The sequence below is a fragment of the Sinohyriopsis cumingii genome, chromosome 11, assembly GCF_028554795.1.
Source record: "Sinohyriopsis cumingii isolate HCF-2022 chromosome 11, ASM2855479v2, whole genome shotgun sequence".
Lineage (NCBI taxonomy): Eukaryota > Metazoa > Mollusca > Bivalvia > Unionida > Unionidae > Sinohyriopsis > Sinohyriopsis cumingii.
Window position 1 is genome coordinate 103,495,040 of NC_142971.1, and position 15,653 is coordinate 103,510,692.

The 15,653-nt window shown below is 35.5% G+C and overlaps 1 protein-coding gene across 1 annotated transcript in view; it reads right to left on the reverse strand.

Annotated features, from left to right (window-relative positions):
- The window catches only part of LOC149789192 (protein SHQ1 homolog), an 82,827-nt gene that overhangs the window by 41,091 nt on the left and 26,083 nt on the right, over positions 1-15,653 (reverse strand). The window contains exons 5-6 of the mRNA XM_089975335.1: positions 1,912-2,043; positions 1,359-1,513 (exon numbers count right to left, since the gene is read on the reverse strand). Coding sequence (XP_089831461.1) covers positions 1,359-1,513; positions 1,912-2,043 — 287 coding nt within the window. The remainder of the gene's footprint in view (positions 1-1,358; positions 1,514-1,911; positions 2,044-15,653) is intronic.

Sequence of the window (15,653 nt, forward strand, 5' to 3'; positions counted from 1 at the left end):
CGTGAGAGAGCACATGTCAACATGGTAATCAAGTGATACAACAAAACTCTGAAGTTGGTCTTGGAATAAATATAGAGAATTTTTTGCTCTTTCGTTTATGTATTTTTATTACAACCAGTATACAGTTTTCATTTAATATTTTTTCTACAATATTTCAAAATGACGGTTGTGTGCTCGTGTGACATGCTATTGAAATCGCTAGTACCAGTTCAAATTTCATCAACGCATTAGTTTCATCGTCTTTCAGCAGATTAAAGCTGTAACGATTTTAATACTCTCGCAATTTCTGAGAAAATAAATAATTTTCATATTGATTTCATGCAGGTATAACTCAATTTAACATCTAAGTTCGCTAGCCTATCCACAAAGGGGATATGCTTTAATGCCACCATGTTGGCCTCTTGTGATGCAAGACTGGTTTTCATACCATCCATAATAATAAAAAATACGGATATCGAGCTGTCTGTGAAACAAAAAGTCTACTAGATAAATCTAATCCACTGAGCGTTTGGATTGTCTCAACAAATATATTTATGTAAGCACCCAAATAATCATACTGCAAGAAAATTCCCATGTTTTCCCAGACTTTCATCAATATTTGCAAAATTCAAGGACTTTTCATGGTCAGGAAAAAATTTCTCCCAACTTTTTCCCTGAAGCGTGGAAACCCTGTCTCTAGAAAAAAAAAAACGCTCCTCATGACCTTCAAAATAACTGAATTTGCCACGTTTTTGATTGCTGTCTTCCAAGTATGTTATAGTTACTGTTGACAAGGAACACCTAAACAGGGTTGTTGTTGTTGTTGTAGGGTTTAATGCCATTTTTCAGCACAAGATAGGCTATACATGGCAGCCAGTATAAATGGTGGAGGAAGAATCCTGGAAAACCCCGAAAGAACAACCGACCCAGGGTGATGACGAGATTGACTGTTTTAATAAAGCCCATGGGCCAATATTGTGACTGAATAGCATATCATGAAATTGGTAAATATTTCCTTGCAATGCAAATCAGAGGAACACCTTTTCTCTGGGTACTTATTTTCTAAAATCTGACTTCTTAAGAGATTGTTGCTTTCAGAATGGGGGCCAGCAAATCAAATATCTGATGCTTCCCACATATTTCGTCATTTTTATTTAGTGTGGTGCTGAATCCATAAAAAATCCAAACCTTTAAATAAACTGGTAAACATGGGTCACAGATGCAAATCTACGTATGAAGGCTTCATCATAGTGCTTAGAAATTTTAGAAATTTTCATAAAAATGTAAAGACTGGGGTGAAGGGGGTACACTGTGCTTTCAGTCACGCAAACTCTGCCAAGCTGAAAATTGGTTGTTTTTTGGCAATGCTACTAACTTACCTGCAGTCTGTTAAAGACTCCAGATCTCTGCATAGCAAATCCATATTTGGGAGCATCTAGAGGAGTCTCCTCTTCAACATAAGGGATCTGTTCAATGAACCAATCAAAAGTATCCTCTGGCTCTGTTTGTACTACCTCATCATCAACCCTGTTATCTGTAAAAAATTTCACAGAAAATGTTTCATACGCCAAATAAACACAGTAATATTCTGTTAGAATTAAAAGTATATCCGACATTTAAAATTTTAACCTGTACCACATACGATACTGCACAAATATCTGATGTTACATAATTCAGAAGACTTATCTCCCTTTGACAACATCATGACATATAATGAATAAGCTGGAGAAAATTTATTGATCAGTTTTTGTTGGCAATATTGTATCTCTTACCAATGAAGTGATTTTTATTTTCTAAATTAGTGTCAACAATCACATATTTAAATGCCATACTGTCCATAATGAAAAAGAATGTTACAGAGTAATTGTACTTTCAACCATAATTTATTAATAATCAGGTGTAACATAAATTGTAACAAAACTTTGCTTTGACCTGAATCAAGAACTTGAATCAGTGGGGCCTGTGCAGATGTTGTACCCTTGGGAGCCAGCAATCTGGTCAACATATCAAGTCCTTCAAAGTACTGACCCCTTGTCTCTTTTGGCACCATGATGAGAAATGTACCTGTTGAACAATGAGATACATTCAATTTTACACAGAAGCTACTCCAACACACAATTAAGTTAATTTTTAAAAGCCTATCATTAAGAACAATGAAATCAAATCATGCAGCAGTAAATCAGAATGTTTCTGCACTTTGATAAACTCTTCATTACAGCTCCTTCCCAACATTCCCTTACCCTACCCTCAGTGACACAAGTGGGTAGAAAATTGACTGTCATACAACTGACTTCCTGAAAAGGTAAAACTATGCTACACAACTTACACACAACTGTGTCAAAAAAACATTTAGTTCGTAAGTCAGAGAGTCAACATCAAAAGTCAATTTTTTAAAAATTGTTCTATTAGTAAAATACTGATGCCATGATTTCATTGCAAGTAATAGTGAAACTCCTTCTCATCCTTGAGGAAATCTCAGAGTGCTGATTCAGGAACTACAAATTAACTACGAACTCTGAAACTAGCTTCTCATCAATATAATGTATTTGTGAAACAAAATTTTTTTTCCATCAAGAATTCATTTTGCACTGGTGTTGCTATCTTTTATAACATTTGTGAATGAGTATGCTAATTTAAAGTAGTTTAATTATATTACATTCACAAAAGAATTATAACTGTTTGATTGAACACTTGAAATCAGTTGACCTGACACTTGACCAGGGCTGCAAGCTCTAATACTGGTAGGATTTGCATGCCTTTTTAACTTTTCAATTATTTCACTCCCTTTTTTGATACAAAAAATGAAAATGATGTCGTAATACAAGGCAGTCACCTTTTATTTCATTGCAACAATACAACAAATACTTACAAAAATCAGGGATCAAAATAATGTCGGCACTTAATTACGTTCTTACAGAAATGCCCATGGACATAGCTGTTATGGTAGATTGACATATTTCACATTTGAATACATCAGGGCATGTTGTATTTATGATAGTTACACTTAAACCCAAACTAAAAAATAGAACTTAAACACGAATTTAACTTATTTAACAGGTTTTTATTTAATAAAGTGCTGCCTCATGTAGGCATCAGTTACATTTCCATTCATTTTGTTGCATATTATTACTTACGGTGTACTAAGAATGTTGTTTCAAAAGAAATTTTAACAAAATACATGGCTTCTTATAAAAAGTTGATAATTTCATGATGCTGATTCAAATTTCCAGGTCATAACTGTTCCAAAGATAAAACGAGTGATATACTAAGGAGTCAGTTAAAAATTTTAATTACAATTTTCTTCATGTTTCAACATATTGGGGTTCAATTTGTTGGAACTTTCAAGTAAAAAACATGGGATCAATGACTGACCCCGCATTTTAAGTGGCTTCACAAGTTATCATGGGAGTGATTTATTTTGGCCCCAGTTAAAAACAAAAAAAATGGAGCTCATGCTTTGAGTTATTAACACTGATGAAGGTTAACACAAAACAGTAACATTAAAAACTTTTTAATCTAAAAGCAGGGGTCACACTACCAGGCAAAATGGGAGACTATGTGGCCTTAAAAATGTAAATTTCGCATTTTTCTGTTAGGAAAGTGAAAATGACTTTAAGCTGTGATTTTTTTTAGAGGTACATTGACTGATCATAATTTATGAGATGCCCCCTCAAATTGGTCAGGTTAATTCAAGTGTTGTGTTGTAGCAAAATGTATTCATCAAGCCGTCAGTAGTTAGGCCTAGTTTTGATAGCTGACTGACAATTAACCCTTGCCCAAGTTAGCAATTATAACTGTCCCATTTCCGTATGTTATCTTTTGACAACAAAAACATAAAAAATTGTGTTTCAAAACTTTAACAATAGTACGCAAGCAGCAATATGTATTTTAAGAACAGAATCGGTGATCTGGATATTTTAACTGCCTCTTGTACACTATTTCATCATAAAATTAGTTTGATACTGTAAGTGAACCAGTAATGGGGAAATAATGGTGGACATTGCTGTCTGGGAAGTACCAGTTTATTGGATTGTCTGTTTTCGTAAATCTTCATGCAAATATATTCAGAAAACTATCGAATTTACTAAGCCCAGGTATTATGTTACTTAAGATTTAACTTTAAAATGCAATTATATAGGAATGAAACATATGGGACAGTGTTATCTTGTATAATTCGTAAGAAGCGCTGTAACTTACAGTGTAAGGTCAAAGTTGCTTTCTGACATGACTTGTATTTGTGAAAATACAGGAAAAAAAGCAGCGAAGCAGATACTATTTAACCAATGCCTAAAACTCCTACAAGTAGGCAGACAAATAAATAAGCAATAAATTTGTGAACTTTTAGTATATATAAAAAAATTAGTTGAATAAACATTTTTACTAACTTGCAATTACAATAATGTAATCTGGTTACTCGGTTAAAATGTGTTACAATGTAGTTTCAATTATCCTCTTTTAGAGCCATATGGCCTCTACTTAAAAATAAAATATTGCTTAAATCCTATGTTAAATGCAAATATGAATACTGGGAAATAGAGGGCATAATTCAAATAAGAGAGAACACACACTCACACACCTCTCCCTTGATAACTCATGGACAATGGGGTCCAAAAAAAAGAAGCCTGAACTATAAACGAGTGCACAAGTTACCAAGGGACCTCCCCCAAAAGTCTGCTAGACATCCATTTATTTTGTATAAATCACATTTATTTTCAAAATGTCCAAAATCTGAAAGATTGTTAACATTCCAAATGGTTTCAACAAACCATGTGTACACAAAAACATTTGTGTATTCCATCACTGCTTTTTGATTTCTTGATTAGCCTGGTTTCCTCCAAAGAATATAATATAATAGTGCGAAAAAGAAGGGAGTCTATCCCTCAATAACTCATGTACAACGGGGTCCAAAAACAAAGACTGCACTATAAACGAGCGTGCAAGTTACCAAGGGATCTTCCCCAAAAGTCTGCCCTACATCCAGAAAACCGAGGGAGGTGTGTGGGGGAAGGGAATTGGGCTGTTTAATGACTAAATCTTTGTTTTTTAATCACACCGGGAATAATTCAATAAAGCGCCTTTTCTAATGAAGTTGTTCGTTATTTTGTATAAATTACATTTATTTTCAAAATGTCCAACATCTGAAAGATTGTTAATATTCCAAGTGGTTTCAACAAACCATGTGTACGCAAAAACATTTGCGTATTCCATCAATGCCTTTTGTTTTTTTTATTAGCCTTGTTTCCTCTGAAGAATACAATACTATAGTGTAAAGAAGAAGGGATTCTATGGAGCAGGAAACCAGACATTCTGCTGAACCACCAAACAAGATTACTTTTTTCAAAAACATCAACATTTTATTTTGTGAGACAATTGTCTATGTCGAAATTAAATATTTGTATTTTTCAATTAGTATAATATTGCTTCCATTATTTCATTGCAAGTAATACTGAACCTCTTCTCATCTTAAGGATATCTCTAAGTGCAAATTCAGGAATTCTCTGAAACTCATTCACCATACAGTGGTCCGTATATGTGAAACAAAGTTGTTCATTTTATGAAGTATTTAGTTTGCTTGGTTGCCTTGCTATTTTTTATCACAGTCATGACTGAGTAGGTTAATTTAAGGTAGTTTAATTACAGTGCAACAATACTGCATTCACTTCCGCTAGACAGATATGAAAACACAATCGGCACCTAATCAGGTTCTCAGAGAAACACTTGCGGACAAAGCTGTTAGGGTGGACTGACACATTTTAAGTTTAAATACAAGAGGATGCATTTATGAAGATTACATTTAACAGTAGCTAAAAGAGATAACTAAAACACAAATTTCACTTTATAAAAAAATATTTAATTGGGATTTATTTATTAAAGTACTGCCTCCACTTGGGGTGACATTTTCATTGATCAAAATTTCCTTGAATATCGTTGATCACAGTGAACTATGAATGTTGTTTGGAAAGAAAAATGTAACAAATTATATTACTTCTTATTAAAAGTTGATAATTCCATAACGTTAATTAAAATTTAAGTCTTAACAACCATTTTCGATGACAAAACTAGTGATATATCAAAATTTCAGTTACCAATTTTGGAATTCAGTATTTTGGCTCCAACACTAGTGGTGAAACAATACACCTGTGCAGTGTATCGATACAATTCACAATGCACAGCCTGCGATATGATACATATTGATACACATATGCACTTGATGATCTTTCCATCTTTGAAAGGTAGGTGGTGCCCATTTATGTATGTTGACAAACTACAGACAGAGATATAGTTATCATATATTAATATGCAATTCTCATCGATGTCAAGAAAACAAAATTACTTTACAACAGACTGCCTGTTGGTTGTCAGTTTTATTCAACGTTTTAGGCTGTTTAATCATGGATCCATGTAACTCACTTTAGCCACCAGGCCTTTCTTTTGCATGGTATGAATGCTTTGAAACATCTCATTACAAATTTCATGTCTCACTTACATCTGCGTCCTCACTAAATGGTTAACTATCTCAGCATAAAAAGTGAAATCCCAACTTTGATCCCCATGTACAATTTAAGGAAAGATGTTGCCAGGGTTTAACTTAAGTGGGACTTCTCCCATTGTCATCGAAAGAAGTGGGGAGTAGCAAAAGAAGAGGGGGAGAGGAAATGGTCATAGTTCAGTGTTTTTGTAACATTCAATATAATAATCTTTTTAGAGCCCTATGAAATCAAAATCTTTAAAAGATGTCACCTCTAGTTGTATAAGTATTAATCTGTTATTTATTTTTGAGCATATTCTGTTCCTTATCTTTGTATGAATATTTGTTATGTGCTTCTTTCTGAAAGGGCATGTGCACAGCTAGTTTTGTCAGCTTGAAGATTTATTGGGGTATTTATCTTTGTGGTGTTACTTACAATTTTCTAAAGCTAAGAGATATTACCTTTTGGATACATCTGCTGCAAAATTGGATTTTTCACTAACATAAACCTATTTTCTTGAGTCATAGTTTACTGACTACCATGCCAGATTTCTTATCTGTTCCATGATGCTGTATTAGTCTAGTCCATCAATGCTATAGTCTGCTTGTGCAGACAGAGGTATTAGAATAAATATCTTTGCTTCTTAATTTCATTTTTTCACCCTTATTTATTCAGTTTATGTTAACCCTGATATGGATAATATTGTTTTGTAGCATATGATCTGCAGGGTTAAACTGATTGATAAAAAATTAAAAATGCATTCTACTTTTAAATTGTCTGTATTCTAAACATGCTCAGTACTCTGCCCTTTCTACATTTAATTTCAAAATACCCCTAAAAAGGAGACTGACCATCAGGCCGTCTATTTTTGTTTATCCAACATGTACATCTGACTCCTATTTAACACCATTTTTGGACTCAAAATCTCTCAATGGTATCTTCATTAACAATTTCCTAGCTCCAATAATCCAATATACTTCATAACATTAAAAACTGTGTCATCATCACTTTAAACAGCCAGTATTTGCTTAACAAAAACATAATGAACCACGAAGGACTCAGACATTTTGGGCTTTCTAGGCAGCTAGTAATTTAAAGACGCATTTGCAAAACATACTTCATGGAACGTTCAAATTATGCCATAATGCTTATTCCAGGGCACAACGTGCCAATCAAATGTTTGAAGAACCCAGTCGTATAAACATTTGCCTACCCCAAAAATGCATGTCACGACAAGAACGGTTATATAAAAATTGTACACTTCACTAATTAAATTTCAACTAATTTGCTGGAGTTCTCACGCACCACTGTTCTCCAAATGTGCAAACTGGTACCAATTTTGTACAATTAACACAACTGCAACCCTGACATCATCTCTCATTAAGTGCAACATATCAATGACTTTCGCACATTTTTTTGTTTGACATGCAGGAAATAAGCTACACTAATTCCTGACTGGCAGTTATTATTTAACCTGGACCAGAATAACCACCAATGAGAATTAAATCTATTTCAGCATTCAAAACACCAGCAGTGTAGTTTTCAAATCGACCAATGCAGACAAGTTAAAATTCAACACAGAAACATCGCGCAAAATAGTAATTGAACGAGGAGTAAAGTACTTCATTATACAAATGGAACACATTTGGAATGTATCCTATACGCTGAACATGCTGCTGGGTTAAGATAATTAGTATTGTGGGGGGGGCAGATTATGAACCATGTCGCTTTGTTTTTATTTGCAGATGGTGAACAAATATTCTCAATAGTCTTTTTAGTTTTTAATAATAAAAATGAGTGCCTAGGACTGCAAATGCTGTTTTAAATTAATTCTACATTTAAAGAATAACAATGCAAACAAATAATTATTTATGACTGCTGAAGACTAAATTAATTTAATGTAGTAAGTATCATTTTGTATCAATTCTCCATCTCTTGTATCAATATGTGAATCGTTACAGCAAAAGTATCGATGCATCAATATATCGATGAATCATTTCACCCCTATCCAACACCTTTACAAATAGTGGAAGTGAGCTGAAAAGATGTGATTACTTAAATCTGTATTGTTTCCTTTGGCTTTTCTGAACAAGAACTGCCTGGAATATAAGTCCAGGGATGTTGTTTTCTGAACAACCTCTACTGCCCTTTTATATAAAAATGGCTTTATCTCTTCCTGCAATATGTCCGCCTTCATGGTGTTAGTTGCAGTCTCAGTACTGAAGGGGACTTACGAGAGGGGAGGGGGCTTGCTGAACAAGATGCACAGCCACTCCAAAAACCAATTGTATAAACCACTGGTTGGAAGGGAATAAATTGGTCCATGAGCTTTTAAACAGAAGGAGCCTGGCACTCACCTGAAGGTTGCCAGGGGTGGTAGAGGAGGTAAGTCATTGTTTGGGGTTAAGATGCCTGATGGGGACAAAAAACTTTTTTTTCCCCACCATCCTTGTCTGTCTGCAAGAAGAAAGATTAGAAATCACCTATTGCTGGCTATGCTTCTGTAAGGTTATAAGAGTATAACCTCTATCATATCTCTGGTGCTTGTCATCCCATCTGAAGTTTCTCATGATGAGGACAAGCCAAGAATAGAATTTGTACTGACAAGTGTGGAGCCAACTCCTCTGCTGCCTATCTTCTAATTTCCTCCAAACACAAGTGGGGACATGAAAAGAAGGGAGTGCAAAGTCATTATTAGGTGTAGTTGGAGAGATGCAGAATGCAAAAAAGTATCCCTTCATATCAAGATGAAACTGTGAGGGCATTAGCCATAGCAAGAGGGTCCACCCTATTAATGACTTTGGATATGCAACTTGCTGCATCACAAGCGTGATTGTTCTCTGCCTTCTCTGTCAAATGGTAAGCCACAAGAGAGGCCAAATCCAATGGAGAGGAAAAAGCAACCATATTCTGTACAAGTTTTGATGTGGCACTGAAAACATGTCTGTCCACCCACCTTGTAATACTGAGGCCACAACATATTTATGACAGTGAAATCTTTGTCAAGGTTAGGCACATCCTTATAATTGGTGTAACTGTTTGACCTTCAAAATGGAAATAAGGTGGACAGGTTGACTTGTTGAAGAAAAAACCGGTTATTTTCAGGATTGCTGATTTTCTCTGATAAGCAACTGCCTATTTCCACAATCTTTAAAGACTGGGGTAAAATTCTGAAAGATGGACGTATGTCATCCTTGTTCTTATCAACTGATGCCTTGACTTTGTAAGCTGCACCTGTAATGGGGGGTAGCATTCCCTAGGGGGTAGAATACATAAAAAATATTTTATGGCCACTTTGAAACTGAATTCAGTTCTTTCCTTGGTAGGACTCGAATTATCAGCATATTCTAAGGTGGACTGATTGTGGACTTGAGGTTTCTCCTCCAGTGGATATGTCCCATTATATGTCATACTGTACAGCAAAGACGATGCTTTCCCACCAGCATGCACTGCCCAAAATCTTCTGCACTGGAAGGCTAAACATGGTGGATCCAGAATATTTCAGACTGTTTGTACATTAATATGATGGCCTGGCATGGTTGGTTGGAATGGCATGGACAGATGAGGCAAGAGAGATAGCTGGGTTGCTAAGATTGTTGGTTAGCATGGATTTGTGGTTGGATTGCCAGCCATCTGACTGGCCAGTCTAGGCAGCAAAGTCAGCATAAGATGTTGTCACAGATGTTACAGATGAATGCTGTTTGACAACTGAACCCATACAATCTCTACTGTATCCAAATGGCTCAATGGTTCTGTCGATAGCCAGGACTGAAAATATATTACTGTGGTTAGTTTGTAGGCCAGACAGCTGGATGGGTTGGTCAAAAGCCGGAGTAGTAAATACCTTACATACGTATAAACCATTCACATATAAGCCAACCCCTCAATCTGAATACATACAACTTTTAAAAACTGCATGGCCCACACATTGACCCATTAAGACCAGCCATATTGAAAATACTTGTTACTGACTCATATAACTGCATTATGACTATAATGTCTTTAAAAAGTTACATTTTCATAATTGCATCCATCTTAGAAGTCAGTAACATGACTGCTAGTTTGCATTTTGGTGAAGTTTTGTATACAGATTTGGAGCTCTTCAGTAGTTGCTGTTAAGTCTGCAAATCTTTATTGTTTTAGAAAAAGGTTGTGAATCACTGTTTTTAATTTGTGGCAGGAACTTTAAGTACCGTATTTTCCTGCCTACAAGTCGATGCGGAGTATAAGTCGAATTGACCAATTTTGTAAATTTTCCATCCTTCGTCCATATATAAGTCGATTCAGAGTATCAGACGAGGCCAGGTCAATAACTTGGCTTTGTATTTTATACTAGTAACTTCCGGTTGCATGAATATTGATGGTATCGTTGTATGATATTCCATATTACCGGCAATCGTGAAATTGCATTACCGATGCTAACATGCTTGTGATTTTACTTCTGAACTGCTATATTTTGTTATCAATTGACACAGCTGAATAAACAGTCCATGCTTGTTTTATTATAACTGAAAGCACATCCATGTTGTAGTTCATTTTATTACCTGTAGTTACGAACGTAACTTATACAAACTTGTCATTTTCTATCGTAAGTTTGAAAGTCACGGACTCCGTTAAATCGATTCGTATAGATATATATACATACCGGTATACTATTTTTTAAGTGTTTGTTCTGTTTGGACTTGGATATAATTAACATTTTATTACTAATCTATTCAATGATATACCCCACTATTATCTTTATCAGCGAGTTCGAATACAAAGTAATGGGTATGATCTCTTGTCCTTATAACAAATTTTGTATGGACAATGACTTCAATAAAATGTTGACAGATTTTCATTTCCCTTAAAAAAGCATCATTTCCCTACTGGCAGCCTCGCTGATTTGACCTATTCTGTCGATTCTTGCCCTCAATCTGGTTTCAATTATAGCCAAAGCGCTAAGCATGTTTAATTACCATGTAAATAACACTGCATAGCCATGTGGTTGTTGTGACAATGTACATCGTAATTAAAACAAGAATGAATTGTTGATTTAGAGGTGTTTATTGATAATGGAATACAGTAGGCTTGTAATACATGAGGATTATCACAATCGTCAGGTAACTCAAAATACCGTCTTTTTTCTCTTTGCAAAAGCTACAAATAAAAACCGCCCTGAATAAAAGAACGATCTTGTACACGGACAATTTTTTTCATCTCTCACTCTCTCTCTCGTATGTACACACACAAGCACGCGCGCGCTCACAATATATCTGATTTTAGTTTAGTTTAAACCATATTTGTTTTAATTATGATATCCATTGCAACAAGAGCCTTCTTGTGGGTCGGTGGTTCTTTCCGGGGTTTTCCCGGGTTCTTCCTCCACCATTAATACTGGCCGCCATGTATAGCCTATTGTGTGCTGAAAAATGGCGTTAAGCCCCAAAACAACAACAGCAACAACAGCCACGTGGCTGTGCATGCTATGATTATTCCTTCCAGTTGAAACCAGTCTTGAGTGCAAGATTCAACAGATGAGATAAACTCAGTGAGGCTAACAATAGGGAAATAAGGCAATTCATAGGGAAATCAGAAATGTGAAGAAAATGAGGAGACAGAAAACAAAAGTTGCAAACAAAAAATAAATAAAAATACTTTTTATTATACTTTAACATATCTGTGAAATGCAGTATCAGATTTACACAAATGTACAGTTTCATAATACATATTATTAAGAAAATAAAATTAATCATCTCCAAAATCCCTCGAAGTCTTCGTCTTCGTATCGGAATGAAAAATGGCAGTTATATCGGGGCTCATATCATTAGAAATGTTCTCATTATCATCTGTCTCCATCTCATCATCCTCATCTTGCTCATCATCCTCATCTGGCTTCTCTATCCTGCTCACAATTTCTGCTTTAGCAAAGCCATTCACAACAGCCAATTCAGGAACCCTGTCCCATGCATCCTTAACCCAATGTGCAACCTGGCAATATGTAGCGCGCCGCATACGTCCTGTGTTTGTGAAGCTGTGGTTGCCTGCCGTCATCCAATGTTCCCACAACTTCCGAAGCTCAGCCTTGAAACATCGATTAACGGAAATGTCTAGTGGTTGTAATAACTTTGTCATACAACCTGGGATGCCTAACGATGTGTTCTTGGTTTTAATCTTCAACTTTGTCTCGGCACTGATGTGTGCACGCATAGAATCCATAATGAGGAGAGACTTCTTAGTTTGGAAAAATCCACCAATTCGATGTGCGAAACATTTATCTAACCACTTCCCCATCATGGTATTGTCCATCCATCCTTTTGGATTTACTTCAATCATTATTCCACTGGGGAATTTCTCCTTTGGCATAGTTTTTCTTTTAAAAATCAGCATTGGGGGCAACTTTCCGCCATCGGCACTACAGGAGAGAACTACAGTGAAGTTTGACTTCTCATGACCTGTTGTCCTAATAGTAACAGTCTTAGATCCTTTAAGCTCAACTGTTCTGTTCATTGGAATGTCAAATGTTAACGGCACTTCGTCCATGTTTATCACGTTAGACATTTCAAAATTGTCAGTCTTAATCTTGTCTTGGATATACTCACGGAAATTGTTCAATTTTTCCAGAAAGTCTACTGGTAGTTTCTGTGCCATAGTAGTGCGTTGTCTTATACTAAGTCCCCTTCTTTGCATGAACCTATAACACCATGACACACTTCCACTAAAACTTTCAATTCCTAATTCAGTTGCAATTTCCTTTGCCTTGAGTCTGAGATCAACAGAGTTCATTCCACGACACGCGGCACGTTGTGTCAAAACATATTCTTCTAATTTATCCTCAATATTAATCCATCTTGCTTTGCAGCCACGATTTGCTTTCTTTATTTTTTTTGTAGCGCATAATGCAACCTTAGCTTTATGCCAATCCCGGACACATTTTTCACTTACACCATACACCATATTTCCTGTGAGCAGCCATATTCCCACCTTTCTCTTCAGCGAACTTTACAACTTCCAGCTTAAAAGCCGCTGTGTAAGACTTGCGTGATTTGACGGGAGGCATTGTGAGATAAGTTGTATGATTTGCACGGGGATATTTATATGAATGATTATGACTGAAAAGATTGATCAAAATATACCGAACTCATTAAAATGTGCCCGTACTATAGCAATGAAAACAACGCCCATGGCTAAATTCATTATTTACATCTAGAGAAGGGAGTGGGCATCATTTCCTGTTGTACTTAATCCCATTGATATTAAAAACGGGTAGCGTAATTGATGCGGATTAATGATAAAGAACAATGGGGTACCGGCAATATGGTAACTAGTATAAGTAGCTGAAGCCAATATCAAGGTCTGAACAATTGCGGCAACTGGCTTTGATTGTTGTTGGAAACCAAAGACCAATTTATCAACAACCGGTATAATCAAAGAGAGACACCGAATCGTCAGCTGGTTAAGAATGAATATAGGTGAAGTGTTGACATTACAATTTGCTTTAAACTGAATTGCGAAACTAAAAATCATGGATCACTGATGATCTATGAGTACTGGTAGTCCATCTATATATCTGATTTTAGTGTAGTTTAAACCTAATTTATTTGAGAAACTTTGTCAAATACAATTAGAAACATATGATTTGGGGGATTCAATAGAATGCATGATCTACATTATTTTATAAATAATCATAGAACGCTCGAGTTAATATGGATTACATCCCTTTGTAGGATCAATTGGATCAATGAAAAAGCTATGCCGGTAATTGCTCACGTGTGTCCAACATTATACTGGAAAATCAAATATTAATGGACCAGTTATTTCATATCTTTTTTTTTAGGAACAAACAATATGCTTTGAATTAGTACAGTACACTATAGAGTATAGACCGTAAGTGTGCTATGTGGCCCGGTGAAGTTTTTACCGATACGGTAAATTGTTTTCTTTTATTTTATGTTTGAGAAATAAGAAAAAACACGCAGAATGCAAAATAAATAATGACAAAACTTACAAATATAAACACAGTCATATTAGTTTATGACAATTTATTGACATAGTAATTTAACATGAATTTGTACTTCTGTGTGACCTGTTTTCGATTATGCCGATTATAGAGCAACGTCAATAGCATACCGGATACTGTAATCCATATATAAGTTGATGCAATTTCAATGACACAATCCATATATAAGTCAATTCGGAGTATAAGACGAAGACCGAACTTTCAAGTCAAAAAGTATCGACTTATACGCCGGAAAATACAGTACAAGAAGTACTGGGCATTCAGTTTAGGCATGTGATCTCGTCTTTGGCAATCTGCATTAACAGAAGTCAACAAGAAAACTTTAAATTTAAAAAAAAAATGTACTGTATACATGGAATAGGTATCAACCAGGTAGTAAACAGTTACAATGTTTACTCTCCCACCTAAGTCAGCATGTTCCCTTGCTTGTACTCCATTTGCTTTTTGTCTCATCTCTGTTGGATGTTTTTTTTAAAAAAAACTAAAGTTACTTCATTCTCTTCTCCAAAACATTTTGATAAATTTGTGGAAGTGTTGGTATTTCATTTCAAAACAACTCCATCGAACCAATGAGATGACAACAATGGCTGCATTCCTCAATAAAAGTAGTTTCAAGCAAACGGATACCATGACTAAGACAAACTGGACTGAGACACCCAGAGACAAGAAAAGTAAGGTTAGCAAAAAAAGCATGATTTATCTGTCGCATGGATGAGAAAATAATGACTAGGGCCATAGCATTCTAGTACTTGACATTATGGCCAGGTAAACTAAATATGACTTAATCATGGGTCATAACATAATGGTACTTGACCACATGGCCAGGTAACCTAAATATGACTTAATCATGGGTCATAACATAATGGTACTTGACATTATGGCCAGGTAAGGTAAATATGACTTAATCATGGGTCATAAGATAATAGTACTTGACCACATGGCCAGGTAAGGTAAATATGACTTAATCATGGGTCATAAGATAATAGTACTTGACCACATGGCCAGGTAAGCTAAATATGACTTAATCATGGGTCATAACATAATGGTACTTGACCACATGGCCAGGTAAGCTAACTATGATTTAATCATGGGTCATAACAGTACTTGACCACATGGCCAGGTAAGCTAAATATGACTTAATCATGGGTCATAACATAATGATACTTGACCACATGGCCAGGTAAGCTAAATATGACTTAATCATG